This window comes from Pan troglodytes, chromosome 6 (genome assembly GCF_028858775.2).
Source record: "Pan troglodytes isolate AG18354 chromosome 6, NHGRI_mPanTro3-v2.0_pri, whole genome shotgun sequence".
Taxonomy (NCBI): Eukaryota; Metazoa; Chordata; class Mammalia; order Primates; family Hominidae; genus Pan; species Pan troglodytes.
The window spans coordinates 28,129,202-28,155,112 of record NC_072404.2 but is presented as its reverse complement, the minus strand read 5'-3'; the positions used below and the strand labels follow the sequence as shown (position 1 = coordinate 28,155,112).

General features: G+C 38.1%; 1 protein-coding gene across 8 annotated transcripts in view; it reads left to right on the top strand.

Annotated features, from left to right (window-relative positions):
* RAPGEF5 (Rap guanine nucleotide exchange factor 5) overlaps positions 1 to 25,911 on the top strand; it is a 240,791-nt gene that overhangs the window by 36,893 nt on the left and 177,987 nt on the right. For all 8 annotated transcript variants that reach the window (XR_002944583.3, XM_024357764.3, XM_024357769.3 and 5 more), the window contains exons 2-5: positions 2,914 to 2,964; positions 5,457 to 5,563; positions 10,864 to 10,985; positions 12,447 to 12,615. Coding sequence is in view for 7 of the 8 variants with exons in the window: in XM_024357764.3 (XP_024213532.1) it covers positions 2,914 to 2,964; positions 5,457 to 5,563; positions 10,864 to 10,985; positions 12,447 to 12,615 (449 nt within the window). In the remaining variant the exon portion in view is untranslated. The remainder of the gene's footprint in view (positions 1 to 2,913; positions 2,965 to 5,456; positions 5,564 to 10,863; positions 10,986 to 12,446; positions 12,616 to 25,911) is intronic.

Below are 25,911 nucleotides of genomic sequence, written 5' to 3'. Positions count from 1 at the left end.
TTAAGAGAGGATACCCTGCATCGAGTGACCGGCCATCTAAGATTGCAGAGAAAATTGATAAGGAGATTAGGATCAAGAAAAAGAATTCATGGGCTTAATAGGTTCTTTAGATCCTATGCCTTCTGGCAAATGGGTTTTCTAAATTAAGGATGGTATCTTGTCCATGTGTGTGTTTCTGGAAGTTCCCACAGTGCCGGGTGCTCAGCTGAGTAAGTGCTTCAAAAATGAAATGAATGGAAGTAAGTTGCCACAGGAGTGATGAGATGAAGCCCTGGGATGCTGAGAGGAAAAACAAAACCAAGGGATTCCAAGATGGGATGAAAACAGCTGAGTGATTGTATATCAGGGAAAGAATGTTAAAATGGAAAGAGGGGGGTGCATTTTCAAGGGTGCTTTTGCGGTACTCTTGCTGATAAATGCTGGGAGGGCAGTTCTTGAGTGATTTACAGCAGCAGTAAGATGGCCCATGGTGTTTCTCTGATAAAATTAAGTAACAGTCCTTTCCCAGTACCTGCTAAAAATGAGGTAATGCATGGAATATTCCCCATGTTCTTTTTCCCTTAAGCCTTTGGCCCTTGCTATTTTGGGTCAGTACTGAAAACTAACATAAAGTGGTCTCTGCGGAAGTACAGTTGTGATCATCGTTTTAAGTTTAGGGAGTCAGTGCTTGACTGAGTTCCACAAAGCTCTCTGGCTCCCCATGCTCAGCTAACAAGTTTGAGAACAGCTGTCCTAGAGTGTTAATGAAACAAAGCTCTCCTGGGACCAGTGAAGAGAGGGTTTCAAGGGAGTTCCTGACAGCCAACCTAGGAATTGTGTCCTGTAAAAGACAGTTATTATGTTGAGCTTGTTGAGTTCCTGGGGCCAGTAGCTTATCTAACGTTGCTATCTATTCAGTATAGAAGAACCCCATTGCTTTTTTACTCACCTTACCTACCTTTTGAAGCAAGCCATCCATGGGGGAGGTTTCTGTTAAGTGGAATTGTGTGAGTGTAACACGAGTGTGTAGACAGCCAGATTCCGGTTGGCAATGGCCAGGAAGGCAAGTGGCTTGTTTTCTTTTGTGAAAATGCCCCTGCCCACGTTTTTTTTTTTTTTAGAGCTTGTTTCTGCTTAAAAGCTTTTTCTTTAACTAGATTATATAAACTATTTTGCTTCTCTTAGCTGATTCAGGCAATTAGATGAGTAATAAAGACTGTCATTTCTGGTCTGCCATAGTGATTTTAAAAGTCTACCTGTTTGGAGAAAAAAATAAATTATGATGATTCATCTTCATATAATCTGGTGCATTTAAAACTTTTAAATTGTTCAGTATATCAATAAGGGACTATATTACATAGGCTCATGGTACATGAGGCCTAGGCGAGGCTGATTGGTAGTACATTTGGACAAGGCCAGAAGGCTGGGAATTAAAAATGGGCTCTCTACCTTATAAAATTTATTTTCTTTGAATCAAGCTACACGTCTTTAACAGGGTATCAATTGGCATTTCTGGATAAAGAGTTGATACATTTTATTTTAGTTTAATTAGGAGTAATGTGAGGGCCATGTGGCCTGGGGAAGGGGCAGAATGGGAATTCTCTTTTTAGACTAAAGTTTAGTAGAAGGTTCAGATGCTGGAAAGTGATGACTGGTAGGGTATGTTTTGTACATTTAGCAAATTATTCTAAGACATGGAGGTGGCAGGCTGAAAACTATAGGATCTCAAAAGATAGCAAGACTTAGAATAGAGATGGAAAGAGCCTTTAAACATAGGTTGGAAGTTCAATAAATGTTAGTTTCTCTGTTCTTTTTTTAATACTGCAATAGGAAATGATAATAGTTCTGTATTGTGCTTAAGCGTATGTAGGTGATGGTGCTGTTTCCTGGATCATTAGGCAGGAAAAATTAGCTCCTACAATTCAAATCATTCAGCAAATACTTATTAAGTTCATACAGTTATATAAATATCTAAATAAATGAATAGAAAAAATAAACATCTTTATGCACAATTGTGTGCTAGATGCCACGAAAGCAAGGCAGTATAAGCTGCCAGCCCTCCCTCAAGGAGCTTATGGATTCCTTGGGGCAAATGCACACACAGAAAAACAGTCAACAATGCTGAGCACCCAGGCGCTGCACCTGAATAGTAGCAAAAACAGAGCTCTAAAGAGGAGCATACCCCAGCAGGAGGAACTTCATGCAGGAGCCGACTCCACAAAACTGGACTTCGAGTCTGATGGGATTCTGGGAAGCATTGAGGAAGATGGAAGGCTTTTAACATGAAGACTGACGTGACTAAAGGCAGGGTTATGAGTGGCAAGTTCTTCTGACAAGTAGGTCTTGCTAAACTGAAGAAGCTTTGCTGGGAGTTGGAAAGAGAATACTGGAAATCTGTTGGAGGCAGACTGTGGTGAGCTGAGGGGGCATGGATTAACTCGGATAAGCAATAAGGGATCCTCTATAAGTCAAAGGGGTGATTTAGGGAGATTTGCTTAGTTGTGGTTTGAAGGATGGCCTAAAGGGGATGTGACTAGAGAGCAGGAAGATCCACTGGGAAGCTGAAGCAGGTAGTTGAGTGTATAGTGATGAAGGCCTGAGTTAGGGTGAGGAAAAGGAAAGGAGAAATGGAATCCAAAACACATCAAGAATAAAGTGACTGGTCCAAGAAAATCCCAGTCTTTCTACTGTACTTCTCTTGGGAGCCATTGAAGTGGAATATCCTGTCCTGTTGTTACAAATGTTGACCAGATATTTACATTGAGTGAAAATAAGGATGCTAAGCCCTTAGGGACCATGACTTGAGATTTAAGCTCATTTTTTTTTTTTTTTTTTCATAGCAGGGGCCTGCCCTGGCCACTGTTGCTTATGTTTTCCTTTTTTGGTACAAAAGTTTATTTGGTTCTAACTATTTTTTTTCTTTGTTTAAAATAGACTCTATCAAGAAGAATATCTAATCCGTACCTTGAACATACGCCTTCCCAGGTATGATTCCTTTCTCTTTTACTGCCTTTTCTGAAATAGTGATTGACAAATTCTGATGTACAATTATCAAGTTACAGTTGTTCCCTTTGCTCCTGACCACATAGAGTTTTGCAGGGATGCTGCAGTGATCACATTATCTTCACCACCTGGGATGACACAGCAAAAGTGTTTGAGATGCTCTGATCATTGTCATGATTCAAGATGTTCACGAACTAGGGAAAAAAATTATTTTCCCATCTTCCAAGTTCTTTACATGAATGAATTAATGTGGCAGAGCATGTATATAATATAAATATGATATAAATATAATATAGCTATTGTTAAAAACACTGTATTTTACAAATAGCATATATTTTACACTGAGTTTTGTGTAAAAGGAGATTTACTTCCTTGTTATTTATCATTGTGTTGCAGTAAAGAATCAGTCAATAAAGAGTTGCATTTTTTGGCTGGGCATGGTGGCTCACGCCTGTAATCCCTGCACTTTGGGAGGCTGAGGTGGGCAGATCATGAGGTCAGGAGATTGAGACCATCCTGGCCAACACGGTGAAACCCCATCTCTACTGAAAATACAAAAAATTAGCCGGGCGTGGTGGTGGGCACCTGTAGTCCCAGCTACTTGGGAAGCTGAGACAGGAGAATGGCGTGAACCCAGGAGGCGGAGCTTGCAGTGAGCTGAGATCGCACCACTGCACTCCAGCCTGGGCAACAGAGCAAGACTCCATCTAAAAAAAGAAAAAAAGAAAAAAAAAAGTTGCATTTTTTAGGCTAACAGGAGACTGTGAGCTTTGTGAGGGCTGGGACCTTCTCTGCCTTCTCCACCGCTGTATCCCCACCATCAGGAATAGATCTGACACTTGACAGTTGCTCATTATGTACTTTTTGAATGACTGAGTGAATGAACATTGTATGCTTTCAGGACTAGTCAAGTGTCAGCTTACTCACACTGCTTCCTCGGTAATACTTTCTGTCATCTGGCTTGTTGAAGCTTTTTTTTTTTTTTTTTTTAAATAGTTTTAACATGTTAAAAAATAATTTGCTTCCCTTCCTACTTCCTTATCAGCTTGTATTTAGGAGATGATATCAGGAAAATTAAAGAAGTATAAGGATGGGGTTGATGTTCCTGGCCAAATCATAATCATTATATTATCAATTTGTTTGCCTTGAGAGAAGATGTCAGATTTTTTGGCCAGGTGCAGTTGCTCACACCTGTAATTCCAGCTCTTTGGAAGGCTGAGGTGGGCAGATTGTGTGAGCCCAGGAGTTCAAGACCAGCCTGAGCAGCACAGGGAGACCTGTCTCTACAAAAAAAAAAACAAAAAACAAATATTAGCTGGGCTTGATGGTGTGTGCTTGTAGTTCCAGCTACTTAGGAGGCTGAGGTGGGAGGATCGATTGAGCTTGGGAAGCCTAGGCTGCAGTGAGCCATGATCTTTCCACTGAACTCCAGCTTGGGTGACACAGCAAGAACCTGCCTCAAAAAAACAAACAAACAAACAAAAAAATATATATATGTCTGTGTATATATACACATGTGTATATGTATATATGTATATATGTGTGTGTGTATATAGATAGTAGATACACATTTAATCTATATCTATATATATATATATATATATATATAGTAGATACATAAAAAGTTTACCAAGAAAAAAGTAAAACTATGTAGGCATGTACCCCCAGTAATATATTAATTTTCATAAACCGTATGAAGATAGCTTATTTTCATTTAGCCCCCTTTGCTTGTGAAACAGCGTTGTGCTTTGGGGGAAGGTGCTGGTTATAGAGAAGGAGGTAGTATTATAAAGTAGGACCTAGCCCCCTCTAGATCTAAGAACTACCCTTCTTCATCCTCCAAGAACCAGAGACTCATATGGGGGAATTAGAATATTTAAAAAAATAAGTTAAATGAAATTTTTATCTGATAGTTGGAATTATGAAGTAGATGAAACCGGATGCTTGGAATTGACTATGAACTCTGCAGTTGAATGAAGCTTAAGAGTAAAGCAGCCTGCTGTCAAATTGTGTCATGGTTCGAGATGTTCACTAGATAGGGAAGAAAATTGTTTTTCCATCTTCCAAGACCTGTGTATGTTTGCATTATCAATATGCAGACTTAATGCATAATATAAAGTCTTCAATTTGCTGTATTGATATAAATATTATATTTAAAAAATAGTGGATGTTTTACACTGAAAACTTTGTGTAAAAGGAAATTATTTATAACTGCAGTTAAATAAAGCAGGTTAGCATTTGGAGAATAGTTATAGCTTAGCAGCATAAGTGGACCAGTAGCTAAAATAAAGTAAGATAGTTGTAGGTTTATAGCTGTATTGGCTAAAATATGTCTCAACCTTATGGACTTGGTTATGATTTTATATATAAATATATGAATATATATAAATATATATATATATAGTATGCTATTGGTAGTTCACAAATTGTCACATTATTGTTCTATATTTACAGTGACTTTCTTTTCCATTTAGATTTATGGAGAGAATTCTTCTTGTGCAGGAAGAGCATTGAGGAATATTATTATCGTTCAAGCAGCTGACCTGATAAAGGACAGAGTGAACCTCAAGGGGTTTTACAGGTAACACAGTTTTCTAACACCTTGTCAGAAATTCTCTTTGAGGAAAAAAAACCACCCTGTGTTAACATTGTAACCTTGATCAAAGAGAGGTGGACAATATCAGTAGTAGGACGGTTTGTTTGTTCTATTGGGGAAACTGGTGGTGACTTTTCATTAAACTTAGTCATGCATTTGTTTACAGTTTGACTCCTGTTCTGAAGTTAGGGTATGGAATTTCCAGCCCCCAGTGTGGATGGGCTCCTGAGAGAGTCTCTGCTCTGCTTCCTCTGAGATGTGATATTTTGCAGCGGGTGAGGGGGTGGTGCTACATTAGGGTCTTTAATAAATATAGATCCCCTCTTTAGGGACCTTATTGAGGCCCTGAAAGGATGCCTTGGGCAGAGACATGCTCTAAGTCTCCAGGTGAGAGTGGGCCTCCTCCTTGAGTGCATAAGGAACAGGGAAAGACAGGTTGGCATAGGGATGGCAGGTGTCTACCTTGACAGAGATATGAGAGTAAACAGGTAGGTAAATGGCCAGTTTTAAAGTACAGCTGGACCAAGGGCATGGTCACTTAGAAAACTTGATGTGCGTGTTTTCATTTTATGGAACAATTTAAAGAAAAAACCAAAAGTAAATTATTAGCTTTTTGTTTTGCCAGATAAAGATATTAAGCCACACCAAATGATACCAAAACTATGAAAGAAAACAAAAAGAAAAACCACTACCATTTGTTATCACTCTTCTATTTCAAAGAAATGACATGCAATACCCATCAAGAGTAAGAAGAGGACTCAGGATTCATGACACCCAAAAAGTAGGAAGTTCTCAGAATAAAGGATATTCCTTTATGTTAAATAAACTTAGCTTTATGATAAACTCATTATAATATTTCTGTTTTTTCTGTTTGCTGGAGATGGAAAAAATTTTATCATGGCTTGGGTTTTTGGGATAGTAATTCCCAGACTATCAGAGTGAGACCACCGACCCCCTTTGTACTGAGGCATAATTTTTGTATAGTAAAATGCGCAAATCTTAAATGTACAGCTTGAACTTTTATTTATTACACACCTGTGTAATCATTATCCATTTAGCCACTATCCAGATATAGTGGATTTTCATACCTCAGAAAATTCCTTCCTGCTTCTCTTCAGTCAGTAACCATTCCCTGCAACCATTTTTTTAACATCACAAAATTGGCAGAATCTATATTCTTCTGAGCCATTAACTGAGCAAATCCAAAGTGTGGTGAGAAACCCCAGTGAATTAACACTTTAATTAAGCACATTTAATCAATCACATTAACATTTACATAGGTTTTGAAAAATATGCCATAGGCTAGACATGTGTATTCTGTTTACAAACAATGCCTTTCTGTGTATGGACTCATGGAGCTCTTTAAAAAGCTCCAAGATCTGCTGTTTTCCTCCCATTAGGGATTCATAGCCCAAGGTCTGAGAACCAGGAGGTTAGAGCCCAGACCAAGTAGACAGGACAGGGAGTAAAAGGGCTGTGGTGGTTGGACTACTTCACATAGAAACTCACTTTAAAAAATAGATGATGGCATCATGTTTAGAAACATCTGACTTCTCCTTTTTAAAAAAACTAAATTTATATGTGTAAGTCTTTGAGTATAGTCGTGAGCAAGCTCACAGTATTCATTTTATTTACATGAGGCCATGTGTAACATCAGTCATTATTCTCATTTTTTCCCCCTTTATTGGATCTCCATGGATAGAGATTGAAAAAGGATTGGGAGATGAACATTAATCAGGTTCATGGAAAAAAATCCATCTATCCAAATTAGAACAGATTTAGGGTTTAACGGGAATAGAATGGGGAGAGAGCATGTGTTTTCCTGTGATCTGGCCAGGACCACCATTCTTTTCTAATCTAAGGACTTATTAATATTCTGGGTTTAAACATGAAGTGCTCATGTGATTACCTAGGGATGAATCATTTTCATTTTTCTGGTAGTAAATTGAGGTAAAGTATTCCCCACATACCACGTGAGAACTCACTTTCAAAACTTTCAAATGCTTTATATTCACTTTATACTGTAGGAAGAATCACACTGGTTTCTGAGACGTCATTTCTTTGCATGAATACATCACTAAATACCATCACCCGATTTATTTTAAGGATTAGTGTCGCATTACTATGAATTAATTGCTAAAAATCTAACTAGAGACAGGAGGATGCTAAGATAAATCAAATTTTCAACTCTGGAGATTGGGTAAATTCATGTTTTGTTAAGCAGTCACGTGGGCTTTGAGCTGATCACCTCCATATCACAATTTTCCTACCTAGTATTGAAACTGGAGTCAAATCTGCATGTACTTGGAGCAGTTTCTGGATTGAGTACAAGACTGAAAATACACTGTGGGTAGGAACTGCTGTCCGTGTTTAGATTGTTCTGTTCCAACCATCTCTCTTTTCTTCCTCAGTGATCTCCCCTAAGTCCTGTGGATTTAGGTATGACTAAGTTTAATGAAAAGTCACCACCAGTTTCCCCAATAGCAGACATGGGGACAAGGCATTAAATGCAGAGACAACACCACCTCATTTTGTATGCTTTGGTGATATTAATGATAGTGTTTACTTTTACTCCTATGTTTGCCCTGGGGTAGGTGGATCCTTATAAGTGATTTAAAACATAACTTGATAAAGTCAGTGGGGGAAATAGAAAGGGATCATGTGCAACAGAAATGGGAGTTTGCTCTGAGAGTGGGGCTCAGTTTTTAATTAATATTGTTACGACAGTACTGTGTTCTAGCATATTGAGTCAGAGCCCTGCCTCCCCAAAACAGAGTGAGCCCTTCCCAATGAGAAGGGGGATCTGGGGGATTGGGGCTTTGTGGTCACCAGCATCACCTGAGAGCCTGTTAGGAATGTGGAATCTGGCCAGGCGTGGTGGCTCATGCCTGTAATCCCAGCACTTTGGGAGGCCGAGGCTGGTGGATCACCTGAGGCCAGGAGTTCAAGACCAACCTGGCCAACATGATGAAACCCCAGCTCTACTAAAAATATAAGAATTAGCTGGGCGTGGTGGCAGATGCCTGTAATCCTAGCTACTTGGGGGGCTGAGGCAGGAGAATCGCTTGAACCCGGGAGGCAGAGTTTGCAGTGAGCCGAGATCGCACTATTGCACTCCAGCCTGGGCGACATGAGTGAAATTCAGTCTCAAAAAAAAAAAAAAGGAATGCGGAATCTGAGGTCCCACCCAGTCTTACCGCATCAGAATCTATACTTTAAGAAGATCACCCAGGTGACTCCTAAGCAGGGTTTTGAGAAGCCCTGTTCTAAGAAGCTTCTTCCATATCACCTGTGAACAAACAAGCAGCTGTATCCATCTAGCCACCTTTGCAGTTTGACAGTTTAGTTTGTTTAGTAAATGCTTTATTGTGTGCTTTCATAGTCCAGGTGATGTCAGACACTCAGAGCAGGCTAAGGACCTGCATTGTTTTGAGAATATGAATTAAGATGATACAGTATTTAATCCATGAGATAAAAGTGCTTTCAAAGCTCTGAGATGCTGGCTAATTGGCAGAGGTGTTGAGGAATTAATTAGTTAATTAACACTTTGAACCTTTAACATGAAAGATATCCTATAGAATTAGAAGTTAAGTCTTGACTGTTTGGTCTAATTGCCTGTTTTGTTGCCATCTGTTTTCTCATTTTCTCTAAAAAAAGAAATCCATATATTTGACTGTTAATCTTTATGCTGTCTTATGCTAACCTGCAACTGAACATGTCTAGAATTGGCTTAATTGCCTTAGAGTATCTGTCAAATAGTGACACTTTACCAAATATATTCTAGCTTTTGATGAAAAGCTAGGATGTTTGATCAAATATCTCAGCAGAAAAGTTTACTACTTTATTTTTCTTCACCCCAGAAAATGTAGCATCCATGGCAGTTCATATTGTTGGTTATGGTGTGATTCTAGGGTATTTGTAACTATGCCAATCACAAGAGACAGCAAAATAGGCAATATTTTTCTACTTTAGAAATACAAATAAATGTCGGCATCTCTTGGTCCTTCAGTACTGCATATAAAGATAGTCATTATATGATACATTATTTTAAAAAAACATTTTGGCCAGGTGCTTGGCTCATACCTGTAATCTCCGCAGTTTGGGCAGCTGAGGCAGGATCACTTGAGCTCAGGAGTTCGAGACCAGTCTAGGCAACATGGCAAAACTCAGTCTCTACAAAAAACAAAAATTAGCCAGTGGTGAGCACCTGTACTCCCAGCTACTCAGGAGGCTTAGGTGGGAGGATCTCTCAAGTCTAGGAGGCGGAGGTCGCAGTAAGCCGAGATTGCACCACAGCACTCCACCCTGGGTGATAGAGTATGACCCTGTCTCAAAAAAAATTTTTTTTCATGATCTTTTCTCATAAGGGAGAGTGAAATTTGATGAAATTTCTGCAAATGACAAAACACTTCAGAAATTTTTCTTTTTGTTTTCCCCCTGAGGCTCATATGTATCTGAAAAGTAGGCATGATGATACTGCCTGTAATAACCAGGTTATGACATTTTTTTGAATATAGTTGTGTGTTTTAAGACAGATTACAAAAATAATTTTTCATGCGTGGTTAGTGGAATCCAACACATCTGGGTTTATGGTTATGTGACCTGGGCTGCTTAAATAGTTACACTGATTATATTAAAAAGATTAACAATCAAATTTATTGTTCTTGGAGTAAATTTTAGGGTTCAATCTTTGTTTGAAGAATAGCAAACAAAACTCTGTACAACTGACTATGGTCCCAATTTTGTCTAATCTTGGAATTATTTTGTTCTCAAAAGGACTAGATAAAAATCTATAAATAATTGAACCAAAGTTTATCACCACCAACTTGAGGTATGTAGCTTACCAAGGTAAAAGCATTATCTCTATATAAAAGGCTGCTAAATTTATTCCTTCATTTTTCAGACAAATATATTTTGACAACTTACTGTGTATTGTGGACTGTTCTAATTGTTGGGAATTAATAGTGAGTTATATAAAGTCCCTGCTCTCCTGAAAATTATTCTCTAGTGGGATAAGGAGATATTGTTCCTTTGTAAAGATATATACTTACTAAATTTTAGGTGATTTGATGAAAAAGTAGAAGACAATTTGACTCTTGTTTCCCTAAGGAAGTGATATTTGAGCTTTAATCTGAAAGATGAATAAGAGGTATATGCCATTTATTCTTGGGTTGCTTGTCTAAAAAAAGCAAGCACATGAAAGGAAAGGTATTATATATCAATTTTTTTTTTTGGCAAATGGATGTCAGCAATATCTTACTGTGAATGGCTTTGCTTTTGTTCAGGAGGAGCTGCGTTGGGTCAGAGCTGGTAGACTGGCTTCTAGAACACTGTCCTTTCGTCCAGTGCAGATCTATGGCCATAGGAGTCTGGCAACTCCTACTGGACATGGGAATTATGTTATCAGGTTAGTATTATGTCTTGAAGGCACAGCATCATTATTTTATTAAGCTATCAGACGAAAATACACTTGATTTTCTAGAGGATGTTACAGTCTGGATGGAAATTATTTTTGAAGATAAATGTTTGTATTCTCTCTTATTTTCTAAGTGACAGGTCATCTTTTGATTCACTTATTTCTCTTACAATTCTTGCAAAAATTATTAGATACTTGCTGATTCATAGACTAGTATTACCTGTAGGAGTCCTTCCTCTACTTCCTTTCTTCTGAACTCAATATGCTGCTTACAAACTTTTTTCAAAATCAGTGACATCTTTAGTTGCTCTAAGTGTGTGATTTATCTTGTAGTTAGGATAATCATCAGAAACTGATTTTGTGAGTGGGATGTTATGCCATTTTAATTGACTAAGTAATCATGAACACTTTGATATATGACCTATGAAAATTAGCTGTTTAGACTGAACAGAAAGTAGATGTTAACTGGCAACTAAAATAGATGACGGATATCTCTTTTCTTAGTTGAGCCCAGAGAACTGAAGGATTAGAAACCGAGCAATCTGGATTATTTATTTAGCCCAGTCTCTCAGCTGCTAGTTGGTCACTGAAAAGCACTTTTTTCCTATAGGTAATAAATATCAAGGGCATACCCTTGGTCCTGTTGTGAAAGAATGGTACAGATATGGACGTGGGTGTAATCTTCTTCGATAGTCAATAGTACCTAGCACCGAATACTCTTATTTATAAAATTAGTTAACTACCTTTGAAGAATGGAGGTATTATTAGGATACTTGATAGTTTCAGGCTTTTGGTTAGCAAAACATTTTGTACTAATACCTTTTGGAAAAATCTCTAGCTCTTGATTCCTTTAAAACAGGGTTTCCCCACCTTGGTAGTATTGACATTTGGGTTAGATAGTTCTTTGTTGTGAAGGGCTGTCCTGTACATTGTAGGGTTTTTTTTAACAGCATCCCTTTTTTCTACCCTCCAATACTAGTAGCGCTCTGCCCTCCAAATGTAACAACCAAAAATGTCTAGACGTCACCAAATGTCCCCTGGGGGAGGCACAGTCACCCTAAGTTGAGAATCATTGATCTAAAACTTGCCATTGTGTTGTATTTCTGTATTACTAAATTAATTAAATATACTAATTTGCTTTGGGTCACTAAAAAAGATTTCTCCCCATCCTCTTTGAATTGTTATTGATTTTATCTGCACCTGTCTCTGAAGCAGAAAAAATATAAATACATGTGAATATGCTGGCCAAAGCTTCTAGTAGTAAAAATAGACTAGTCAGTAAGTCCTTTCCAATTCAATGGGATTATAAACATGAATGAGCTTAGAATGTATAATTATAGTCTTAACGCTGATTGCTCCCAATTATTAGGGCTTTCAATTTATCATCTGAGTTATTACTCTCTGAGTAATATCTTTTAAAAAATTGATCTATATATTTTTTGTTTCAAACAGTGGACCAGCATCTATACTTTCAAGATACTTATGTTTTCTACCAGTTTTCCTCTGATGAATGTAGCTACTTGTACTGTGAATTTGAAAGAGAAGAAGAATGGCAAAATGGTGTCAAGCTTTTACTGCAACTTGTGCCTCTCATTCCTGCCAGAGGTGGCATCTGTGAACTGTAAGTAGATGCTCTCTTGTGCCATTGTATTCTTACACTTAGACAACATTTACTATGTCTAGGGACTATATTCTGCTCTTTAAGATCACTGTCTCATTTAAGAGGGAGTTACTATCCCCATTTTTCAGATGCACATTTAAAAAGATAAAATAAATTGCAGAAAATTAAATCCAGCTAATAAATAACTGGTATTTAAATCCCAGAAGCCTATGCCTAAGCATCTGTACCATGTGGTTTCTAAATTATCATTGTTATAGGAGTAGATGATCTAAATTAAGAAAAAACATATGATTGGGCTTAAGTTGGAATAAAATAGTAACTCCCATCCTATTCGCTATCCAAGTCGTGACTTTCCTAAGAGCTCAACAGAATGTTTCTGAAAATAATCTAGAAGCAACATTTGGCAAATTAAAACACGTGAATCATCACATGAAGATACTGAATCACTATATGATTAAAATGAATTAAAATTAATTAGGGAAGGCTTGGGAACAGGACTTGAGTCATGATGTGGTGATTCTGACATGACTTTGTTTATCCATGGTGATAGCTTATTTTAGAATTATGAGTTATGGATTAAAATTTCAGTTAAAAACTGTTACATATGCAGAACACTTCAGTGTCCAGAATGCTTTCCCATATTGTTGACTCTTTCACTTCTATGATATTAGTGGGCCAAGCAGTATGGTCTTTATGTCATAGATAAGAAAGTAGGTTCAGAGAGAAATACCTGTATAACCATAACAAGGGTAACTCTTATTAGTTAAAAAAATGACAGTTGACTGTTGAGAAGGAGGTGGAGCAAGATTAGGGAATTGAAGTTTCCACCAATTGTCTCCCAGGCAATGACCCTAATTTAACAACTATCTACACAGAAAAAAACACCTTCATAAGAACCAAAAATCAGGTGAGCACTCATAATACCCGGTTATAGTTCCATATTGCTGAAAGAAGCACTGAAGAAATAGAAAAAACAGTACTGAATCACTGATACCACCTCACCTCCACCATTTACACCAGCGTGTACAATAGACACAAATAAAATTAAATACCTAGGAACTAACCAGAGAAGTGAAAGATCTCTATAATGAAAACTGTAAACACTGATGAAGGAAATCCAAGAGGACACCACAAATGGAAAAAATATTTCATGTTCATGGATTAGAATAATCAATGTTGTTAAAATATCCATATTACCCAAAGCAATCTACAGATTCAATGCAATCCCAACCAAAATACCAATGACATTCTTCCCAGAAATAGAAAAAACAATCCTAAAATTTATATGAAACCACAAAAGATCCGGAATAGCCAAGGCTACCCTAAGCAAAAACAGCAAAACTGGAGGAATCACATTACCTGACTTCAAATTATGCTACAGAGCTATAGTAACCCAAACAGCATGGTAATTGCATGAAAACAGACACATAGACCAATGGAACAGAATGGAGAACCCAGAAACAAACCCACGCACCTACAGTGAACTCGTTTTCAACAAGGTGCCAAGACATGCACTGAGGAAGACACAGTCTCTTTAATAAATGGTGCTGGGAAAACTGGCTATCCACATGCAGAAGAATGAAACTAGACCCCTATCTCTCACCATATAAAAAATCTAATCAAAATGGTTTAAAGACTTTTAGAGCTCAAACTATGAAACTACAAGATTGGGGAAAATTTTCAGGAAATTGATCTGGCTAAAAATTTCTTGAGCAATACTCCACAAGCACAGGCAACTAATGCAAAAATGGACAAATGGGATCACATTAAGTTGAAAATCTTCCTGCACAGCAAGGATACAATGAACAGAGTGAAGAGACAACCCACAGAATGGGAGAAAATATTTGTAAGCTACCCATCTGGCAAGGGATTAATAACCAGAATATATAAGGAACTCAACTCTATAGGAAAAAATCTAATGATTCAATTTAAAAATGGGCAAAAGATCTGAATAGACATTTCTCAAAAAAAGACATACAAATGACAAACAGGTTTATGAAAAGGTGTTCAGCACCACTGATCATCAGAGAAATGCAAATCAAAACTACAGTGAGATATCATTTCACCCCAGTTAAAATGGCTTATATTCAAAAGACAATGGCTTATGTTCAAAAGACAGCAATTACAAATGCTAAGGAGGATGCAGAGAAAAGGGAACCCTTGTACACTGTTGGTGGGGATGTAAATTAGTACAACCATTATGGAGAACAGTTTGAAGTTTCTCAAAAAAGTAAAAATTGAGCAACCATAGTATCCAGTAATCCCACTGCTGAGTGTATACACAAAAGAAAGGTTATATATCAAAAGGATACCTGCACTCCTATGTTTTTTGCATCACTGTCCACAATAGCTGAGATTAGGAAGCAACCTCTGTGTCTATCAACAGATGAATGGATAAAGAAAACGTGGTACATATACACAATGGAATACTATTCAGCCATAAAAAAGAATGAGAGATAGTCATTTGCAACAACATGGATGGAACTGGAGGGCATTATGTTGAATGACATAAGCCAGGCACAGAAAGACAAACATTGCATGTTCTTATCTGTGGGGTCTAAAAATGAAAGCAATTGAACTCATGAACACAGTAGAAGGATGGTTACCAGAGGCTAGGAAGGGTAATTGGGGACTAGTGGGGAGGTGTGGATGGTTAATGGGTACCAAAAAAAAGTTAGAAAGAATGAATAAGGCCCACTCTTTGATAGCACAACAAGGTAACCATACCAATAATAACCTAATTGTGCATTTTAAAATAGCTTAAAGAGTGCAATTGGATTTTTTGTAACTCAAAGGATAAATGCTTGAGAGGATAGGTACCCCATTCTCTATGATGTCCTTATTTCACACTGCATGCCTGTATCGAAACATCTCATGTACCCCGTAAATATATATACCTACTCTGTACCCAGAAAAATAAAAAAAAGAGAAAAAATAAATAAAATCTCCTGTTAAGTGACAATACTGAATAGTTAATATGGACTGTTTTTAGGAGAATAAGCTTCAGAATATTGATGAGACTGTGCTAATAGAAAGGTTGATTGTAGAGAATGAATTTTAGGTCAGGCACTGTGCTAAATGCTTTATATTCATTATTTTACTTTCAGAAGAATGTTATAAGACAGGTACTATTATTATCTCTATTAAATAAGAGGGGAATTTAGGTACAGAGATCGGGTAACCCGTCCAAGGTCACACAAGGATTAAGTGGAGTTTTAGTGTTTGAATCTGTGTGTGTCTGGCTTTAATGACTGTGCTTTTAACACCTGATATTATGTGTCCTTCCCCAGAAGTTATGGGGATCATTCTAGGACCCCTTCCTATAAAATTATAAACAGAAGCTATAAAAGTGTTAGACTAAGCTCTGGTGAAATGATTATGGATTTCCCATCACTGCTGTCTATAAAGGACCTTGCAATAGTAAAGCAGAATTCAGATACCATTCAATTGGTCTGACTCTAGGAAATGTCCTGTATTGTGATATGCTCTTAATATAGGTCAGAAGTGTCCTGAGAAAAGTCAAGGAGCAGTTCAATGAACTTTAACAAGCTTCCTAAAAAGGAGTGGCATGATTTTAAACCAGAGATGGCTGTGGCTAGCTGTGACTGTTTGGGACTGGCGTTCTTCAGCAGCTCCTTCCAGCCTTTCCTGTCCTGCACACAAGATGGAGGTGTGCATAATCCCATGTGCATGCCCAGATTCACTGGGGCATAGGACCGTGGAAATAAACTTGCAAGCTGTCCTCGTGATTTAACTCCACCTCCTTCTCTGCCACTCGGAAAACAAATTGGAATGCCAGTGAAATGACCTTGTTATAGAGAAACCTTGGGTCTACTCTAATTTCTAAAAATGAAAAATTATAAAATTTGCATCCTAATAGTAACTCCAGATTACTTGCAGTCTTTTGTCATACTGATCACTGTAAACACAAATCTTAGGCTCTGGAGTTGAGAATCGCTATATAGCATGCCATGTTTATCAGCAAGTTTTTTCTGTTGGTGTGAATGTGTGCATTTGGGAGTAGTAACTGACTCATACAGCAAAATTGTCATTGGGGAACCTATGGACCTGTCTGTTCTAAAGTACTAAATATATAAAGATAAAATTATTAAACCATTGCAGGTCTCTTCTAGAGAGAGACAGTATATACCTTTTTTTTTTTCAATACTACAATCATAAGCCAACTTTTATGTTATGGTAGAATGTTTTTGGCCTAATTTTGGAGATCTGAGCTTTGGCTTATCTAGACTTGGAATATACTGTGATCAGAGAAAAGATGTCCATGGACATTGTCCTCATTCAGTTGCACTGTCCCAGTACTTTCTGTGGTTGCACATGCATGATCCTATCCCATTCTTTTCACCCCTGGCCCACCCCTCTTTACTTCCTCATGCCAGTGTGATACTCTTGCTCTTTCCTCTGCTCTTCTTGCCTTTTTCCAGTCAAATTCTACCCAGCCCTCAAGGGGAAGCCCCAGTCCTGCCTTGACCACAAAACTTCCATGATGTCTCCAGTCCATGTTGCTACTGCTTTCAGTAACTTACTGCTCTTGCATTTTGTATTTAAAAAAATTCCATGCTTCCATGCCATTCTTAGTTCTATGATGCTTTGTTTCTATCCATTTTATTCAAGTGCCCTCTTGATTCTTACATTGTCCATTCATTTGCTGAAAACCCAATTTTGTGTTCCTTTTAATAACCTTTTTGACGTTTAAAGGCTACTGATACCTACCTGTGTGAGCCTATCTACGTTAGGCCCCTCTAATTTGCTGTCTTCTAAGTGTCTTCAAAATAATGCAAGGAAGCCATTTAATGGCTCTATGTAAACACAATTTTGTTCCATACAAATGCATTTCTAAAAATAGTAAAGGGGATTTTTCTCATTTAAAAAAGAACCTTTAAAGCAGGAGGGGAAATGAAGCTGTTGGAAGTTTTCTAAGCTAGTTTGAAGAAACAGAATTTTATACAAAATAACTTTTATACCCAAACTGAATAGATAATTAGAAAAAAAAAGTGACTGAATCAGTTGTCAAGGGTACTATCTCTGGGGGAAAAAAGAACAGTTATGGTATCTCCTTCCAACAGACAGCCAAATCAAGTTATCCAGAATGTACTGTTTCTAGCTCTTTTATTTTAAGCAGAGAGTCAGGGAAGAATCAGTGAGGAATGATGAAATAACAGCGTAGGAAAAGGCAGTCTAATTATTCCCTTGGGACTGGTAAGATGCTTCTAACACTACCTTGTTTGGGCCTTTAGGCTGTGAGGGAACTTGACTATTTCAATTCAGCTGTGGTTATAGCAGCTCCCAGCTTGCCAGGGGTGGGAGTGGGTAGGGCTTTGAATAGACAGTCTGTGAAGCTTGAATGCATAAAACTGTATCCTACCACTTACACAATAGTTAACATTTATGCTGTGATTAAGACATAGAGGACTGCTAAAATTTAACTCATATTACACTCAAATATGGAAAGAAAATGTAGCTTCTTTGTTTTTCTCTAAGTGATCTGATGTTTGTCTACATGAACTGCCATCCTGCAGAAATGGCCAAAAAAAAAAAAAAGGCGGGGGGTGGGGGGTGGGGGGAAGAAGCACCCTTTAGTAAAGTTATTCTAATATAGGAATTTAAAAAGTCTCTCTAGTTAACTTTTTAGTGTCTTTTAGTAAAAGAGCCCAGTCTCTGTATTTCTCCCTGTTTCTCAAGGTAGCCTCTGGGTACATAGCGAGTGGTCTGGGCACCTTGACCTTGGCAGAGGAGGACAGGGGAGGCTCTCCTGTCAGAGTAGGCATTTTTTCGTCCTCACTGGTCTTGCGAGTGGATGGGCAGCCAGCTCCTTTGTGCCCCTGAGATATAACTGTTCTTGGCATTCTGTTGGCGTCTGCTGTTGGAGCATGAGGCTGGTGTAAGTTGGGTGTCAGCTTGATTAATGCTGGTGGTCCTGCCTGGCTGATTGGCCTTCCTAGATGTCTGTTGGCATTGCTGATACTCCTAAGGTCTGGCTGTGGCTCCCATATACACCCTGTTCAGCCACATGGCTTCTGCTGAAACAGCCCCTTCTCTGTCCTGACTGGCTAATATTACTGTGATAGAAAGATTTTACCAAACATGCTGCCTGTCGCCACTTGGCTGACACTTCTGAAAAGTCCACAAATTTAGCTTCATACATATTTGTATCCAAAAGGGATTACAAGATCGTGGAATTTGCTTCTCTTAATGTTTAGGTGAGGAAGATGAACAGGGAGCAGAGGGTCTGGGAAAAGACAACCACTTGTCACCAGCACTCTGTGGAGCAACTTACTTACCAGGCATCTACTGATCTTAAGCTTCCGTGTTTGGCCTTGTGAGGGATATGACGATATGTAAATAATGTAAGGCCTTCGGCGACTAACAGGGGTTGAGCTCAGTTCATACAGATAGCAAGCTGGCAAGTCGTGTGCCACAAGTGATACCTGGGAGCTTATCACGAAGGTTCTGAAGCTGTGGGAAAAAAAACAAAATTATTTCCTGAGAAATGAAAATATTTCATACAGTTCATTTCTAAATTCATTAAAAAATCTGTAATTACTGTGTGGAATATTCAGCTCTTCCCAACTATTGAAAATTAGTTTTTGTTATAGGTTATTCCTGTCTTTTGTGTTTTCTACATTTTCATTATCTTATTACATTTAACAATAGAACTGAAATGCATATTTTCAGCCTATCTACTCTTAATTTTTTTTTTTTTTTTTTTTTTGAGACGGAGTCTCACTCTGCCACCCAGACTGGAGTGCAGTGGCAAGATCTCGGCTTACTGCAAGCTCCGCCTCCCGGGTTCACACCATTCTCCTGCCGCAGCCTCTCACGTAGCTGGGACTACAGGCGCCCGCCACCACGCCCAGCTAATTTTTTGTATTTTTAGTAGAGATGGGGTTTCACTGTGTTAGCCAGGATGGTCTCGATCTCCTGACCTTGTGATCCACCCGCCTTGGCCTCCCAAAGTTCGGAGATTACAGGCGTGAGCCACCGCGCCTGGCCCTACTCTTAATTTTTTTGCTGCAAACCTTGAGTTTTTGGCCTCTTGTTTATGAGACGTTAACTATGGCAAGATAATAACGAATTCCATTGAAGAGTCTTATGAAGAATAATCTATTGATGGAGCTACAGGTTCAGGCCAAGATGGAGCAAGTCTACTACAGCCTATCTCTTGTATTGATTACAGCTGAAACCTCTAGATAAAATACAAACAATAACTACCCGAGGCCCCTCAAAAGTAAACAAAAGCAGGCAAATTATGGAACGAAGTGAAACTTTGGAGAAGTGACCTACACAGGTGTGAGTTTTCCCTTTCCGTTTCTTTTATTTCCCAGCGTTGCCTCAAAGGCAGGCCTCAGATGTAGACAGGGAGATCAGTGGTGGCACAGTTGTCAAAATCTATAGTAGAAACCCCATCTTTCTGGCAAGAAGAATCAGGAAAATGGGTCCCTATAGTTTTGAAGAGTGTGATGGGGTGGGGTGGATGGAGAAATCCTTGTCTTGATTCTCCTTTTTTCTTACAGGTTTGTCCCAGGTTCAGAGCTCTGTGGTGGTGGCAGTGCAGGCAGATGATAGAAAAGGAGTGTTTGGTTTTGTTCAGAACTGGGCAGAGGAGCCCCAGCTAGTCTGAGAGTGTAGGGGAATCCAGGAGAGGGTAAACCTAGGGAAGGGATTCATTAATTTTGTGTATGAACTACACAAATGTGAGTTTCCTGAGCTGGACATCTGTGGGACAGACCCAAGGTACCATAGAAAAGGCATTGAAAACTGAACTGCAGCTGGAATCATTGAGGCTGTATAGCATTATGTTCAAAATGGCCAGGATGTAATACAGAATTACTTAACACAAAATAATCAGGAAAATATGACCATTTGTCAAAGGAAAAGCAATTAATGTCTACCCTGAGATGACTCAGATATTGAAATTATTAAAGACTTGATGACAGCTATTTTAACTATGCCCCATTAGGTAAACAAATTTCAAATGAATAGAGGGATAGAAGTTGTTAGTCAAGAAATAGAAAACAAACAATAAAAAAAGAACCAAATGTAGTTTTAGAACTGAAAAACATACTTGAAATTAAAAATTTGTTGAATTGGCTCAATAGCAAAATAGAGGTGACCTGGAGATAGATCATTATAAATTATCCAGTGTGCAGGACAAGAAAAAAAAAACATTGAAAAAGATGAATAGTCTCAGGGACTTGGTGGACACTGTAGTAAAGTCTAACACATGTTGGCATCCCAGGAGAGGACAAAGAGATGGGTGCAGGAAAAAAACTTTTAAATAATGACGAAAAGCTTCCCAAATTGAGTGAGAGACAAATCTGTAGATTCAAGAGGTCCAGTGAACCCCAAACAGGAGCACTCAGAGAAACATACTCCTAGATACTTAAAAACAACTAAGAAACAAATAATGAAAATATCTTGGAGGCAGCTAGAGTAAAATGACACATTACCTACAGGAGGAGTAATGATTCAAATAATTAGAGGTTTTATGTTAGAAACCATGGAGGCCAGAAGCCAGTGGAAGAAAGTCTTTAAGGTGGGGGAGGGTGGAGGGGGGAGAAAGAACTGTCAATCCTCTACAGTGAAAACAGATTTTAAAAATGGAGGTGAAATAGACATTCTCAGATGAAGGAAAACTAACAGAATTTTTTGCTAGCTGACCGTTTCTAAAAGAAATCTAAAGGAAAAATTTCAGGTTGAATAGAAACAATATCAGAGGGAAAGTTGGAAATTCAGGAATAAAGGAAAAGCTACGTAAGTGGTAGATATTTAGATAAAAATCAAAGGCATTTTTTATTTTTATTTCTTTAAAATATATATGACTATTGAAAGGAAACATTTGGTGGGCTTTTCAGTGTATGTAGATGTAATACATATTATGATTATAACAAAAGATAATTCGGGAAGGATAAAGAGGCATATACAATAATATATTTAAAGGTAATATGATATTTGTAAAATCTACTATTTGGAAATCATCATACTTTGAAGTAACTCATGGGTGAAAGAGGAAGTCCCAAAGGAAATAAGGAATATTTAGTATAGAATGTACATTAAAACATAACATGCTCAAAATTATGGGATGCAGCTAAAGCAATACTTAGAGGAAAATCGATAGATTTTAATGCTTATATTAGGAAAGAATAAATGTCTTAGATCAATGATCAGGGCTTCCACCTCAGAAAGCTAGCCAAAGAAAAACAAACTACAAAGAAGAAATTAATAAAGATAACAAAAATCGATGTAAGTGAAAAGAAATTAGAAAAAAAAATAATGAAACTAAGTTGGTTCTTTGGAAAAAAAAAAAAAGTACGAAATCTCTCACCAGAGTGTTGAAGAAAACAAAAAGACAAATTGCCAATATCAGGAATAAAAGAAGGAATATCACTGCAGACTTACATTTGAAAGCTAACAAATGAATATTATGAACAACTATATGATCATTAATTTGAAAACTTAGGTGGAATGGACACATTCTTTGAAAGACATTAACTACCTATGGTCCTTCAACAAGAATCTGAATAGAATTATGTATACTAAAGTAATTGAATTTGTAGTTGATGCCCTTCAAACAAGGAAACAATGGGCTTACATAAGTTTACTGGCAGATTTAACTAAACATTTAAAAAATAACTTAAGTCATTTCTCCTATCCAAGTACGAACCAGGCCCAATCCTGCTTAGCCTCTAAGATAGGACAAGATCGGGCACCTTCAGGGTTGTATGACCATAGACAAATTATGTCATTTCTATACAGCCTCTTTCAGAAAATTAAAGAGGAGTGACTGTTTCACATTCATTTTATGAGGCCAGCACTGTCATGACAAATTTCAGAGAAAGAAAACAGTAAGGCTGGGCGCGGTGGCTCATGCCTGTAATCCCTACACTTTGGGAGTCTGAGGCGGGCGGATCACGTGAGGACAGAAGTTTGAGACCAGCCTGACCAATATGGAGAAACCCCATCTCTACTAAAATACAAAAAAATTAGCCAGGCGTGGTGGTGCATGGCTGTAATCCCAGCTACTAGGGAGACTGAAGCAGGGGAATTGCTTGAACTGGGGTGGCAGAGGTTGCAGTGACCCAAGATCATGCCATTGCACTCCAGCCTGGGCAACAAGAGTGAAACTCCATCTCAAAAAAAAAAAAAAACGAAAAACAGAACAGTATGACTCATTAGTATAGACACAATCTTCCTCACATATAAAAATTATAAATACATTATGAAAAAGGGGAGTTTACCCTAGAAATACAAGGATGGCTCAACACTCAAAAATCATTCAATATAATTCACCATATTCACAAGCTAAAAATAGAGAAATTATATGATAAATTTTATAGATGCAGAGAAAGAATTAGAGAAAATGTAACCCTTCAAGATAAAAATTCTCAGAAAAATAGAAATATAAGAGAACTTCCTCAATCTGATAAGACTTTATACAAAACCCATAGCTTGCATCATACTTAATGGTAAAAGACTAAATGCTTGCCTACTAAGATCAGAACAAGGCTAATATATCTTCTTTTAGTATACCTCTTCCGCTCAGCCCAGTGCAAAAAGTCAAGAAAAAGAGATAAAAGGCATATATTTGGAGGAAAACATAAAGCCATCTCTCTTTGCAGATGACATAGTTATATACATAAAAAAATCACAGGATCAATACTTCCTCTCTCTTCAGCCATCACTGGCCATGGCCATCTAGCGTCTTGTTCTGTCAGATTTTAAAGGTAGATGGAAGAGGTGGTTCGTTAAGGAGTCTAAGGATGATCAGTCTCATTTTATATTCATGGCCTTTAATCTTGAGTGGGTCTTCAATGCTGTGGGGTGGTCCTGTTCATTTCTTGGTATATTCAGTCTCCTAGAAAACTGTATCACAATTGCTCCCCTCTTACCTCTTTTTCCTTGCTTTTTATTTCATTGAAAGGAACATTTTAAAAACTATCTTTCTCATGTTTTATTTACCAAATCTGTCAACCTGCCTGCATCTGTATTGGTGGACTCTATCTTTGCTCCTGATAAAAATGGATGCATTGTCCACATTCTTATTTAAGGTCAGTTTCCTCACATTGTGCACTGATCCCGTCTCTGCACCCCTACTCAAGGATCTCATTTCTGAAATCTCATTTTTTTCCTGCTTCATCAGCTTTTTCCTCTACTGGATTGTTCTTTTCAGCATGTGTTGATATTTCCCTATATCTCCCTCTAGCTGCTGCACAATGTCTCTGTTCCCTTTTACAGCAAAACTCTTCAAAAGATATATTTATGGTTACTTTCTCTACCTCTTCTATTCTTTTCTGAATCTACTCCATTCAGGCTTTCGACAGTACCACTCCACTGAAGGCAACCTTGTCAAGATCACAGAAGTCTTCCATGTTGCCAAATGCCAAAATGCTGATTTTTCCGTCCTCATCTTACTTGACATGACAGCAGCATTTGGCACACAGTTTTTCCACTTGGCCTCTAGGATAACATCTCTTGGCTCTTCTGTCTCACTAGCTGCTGCTTTTAAGGCTCCTTTGCTAATCCTTCCTTTTCCTGATTGTATTAACTGTGTTTCAGTGCTTTGACATCTGGGGCCTTGCTGACCCTGGAGAGACTGCCCAACCCAGGAATAGTCCATTCCTAGAGATAGTAGAGAACTTACCTGCTAGCTTTGCTGGGAGCATACCTTTCATAGGTAAGCCAGCCATTCCAGAGCTCATAACATAACCACTTTTTTTATTGGGCTTTCACCTTCTGGGCTACTTTTCACCTGCCCTAATCACCCCAGCTCCAGGTACCAAACAGTTAGGGGCAGTCCCTATGCTTTTGGTCCTGCTGAAGTTAATCAAACAGTCTATCCTCAGCCTGTTTACCCTGCCTTACCCGTTCTATTCTGGGGAAATCACAATAAAGGTTATTTCCCACATTTTCCCCCATGTCCTCTGCCTCCTGACTGACACTGGTGCCTCCCTGTGTGGCTCCTCCTTGTGTGTCATCCCCCCTCCTCTTGGGAACTGTGAGTAAAATCTGTCTTTTTAATGCCAGTCATCTCTTGAGCTGTTTGCCTCAGATTATTCAGACTGGCTGTCCCTAAATAATGAAACCTACATTTTGAAGCAGTGACCTCTAAACACAGTAGAGGTCAGTCTTGGACTTCTCTTATTTCTTCTGCTCTCACTTTGGATGTGCCCTCACCCAGTCATGTACTTAACATCGTCTCACAGTGATGGTTTCCAAAATTCAGGTCCCTGTCTCCTCTTACCACCCTATACAAAATAGCACCTCCACCACCCCCTCACTTCTGCCTCCTTTGTTCTCCTTATCCTGCCTGGTTTTTTCTTACTACCTGATGTTTATTAGCAACATGAGACATCCCTTGGCCTCCTTAGTTTCTGAAATGGTGATGGATTCACACTCTCTGGCCAGAGAGCTTAAGTTCAAGTCTGCTATTCCGAAGTCCGAAGCCTACCCTTTGTACTCCTAACTTAACTTTTCCTAATTAGATCCTCATGACACTGGGAGAGGAGGAAATACCGTGTGGGTAAACAAACTTTTTTTTTTTTTAGTATTTTTCAAAAAATTTTTGTGATGGAACTTGGCATAAGATTTGTATTGGCATCATAAGTGAACAAAATTTCCACTTATTACTTTAAACTGTTTTTGTAAAAAGTGTTATGAAATCAGCTAGTCCTAGTCTTTGTGATTACTCATTACCTCCTCTCCCAAGGAAACACTAAGTCCTTCAAAATTTCCATTGTTTATAGACAAGGCTTATTTCAGGTGTGGGAACAGATTGCTTATCTTTATCAGAGTACACTTATATTTAAGAGTAGTACAGGAATTTTGCAAAAATTGGACATCTAGGCCTGATTATATTAGCATTTGAAATTGAGCCATCTAATTAAATATTAAACATTAATACTCAAATCCTCAAAATCAAATGTGAAAAATCTAATTTTATTCAGTTTAGATTAATATATAACTATACACTCTGGACTCTTAATGAAACCTTTCCCATTCATAATTCCCGTTTAGTACATTTTTTCTATAAGCATAACTAGTAGCCGGATGCTGTGAAAAATCATCTTCTCTTGAGAAGGTGAACAGTGTTTGTATTCATGATATCAAAGATCTCAAGAAAAATCTAATTCTCATTCTTCCACCATCCCACTTCTTTTTTCATAGGAATTTGCTTTGTTAAGCAAAACTTACTTGTCTAGAATATAGACATCATGGGTAGGGGAAATGGGGAGATGTTGATCAAAGCATACAAACTTTCATTTATTAAATTGAGCAAGT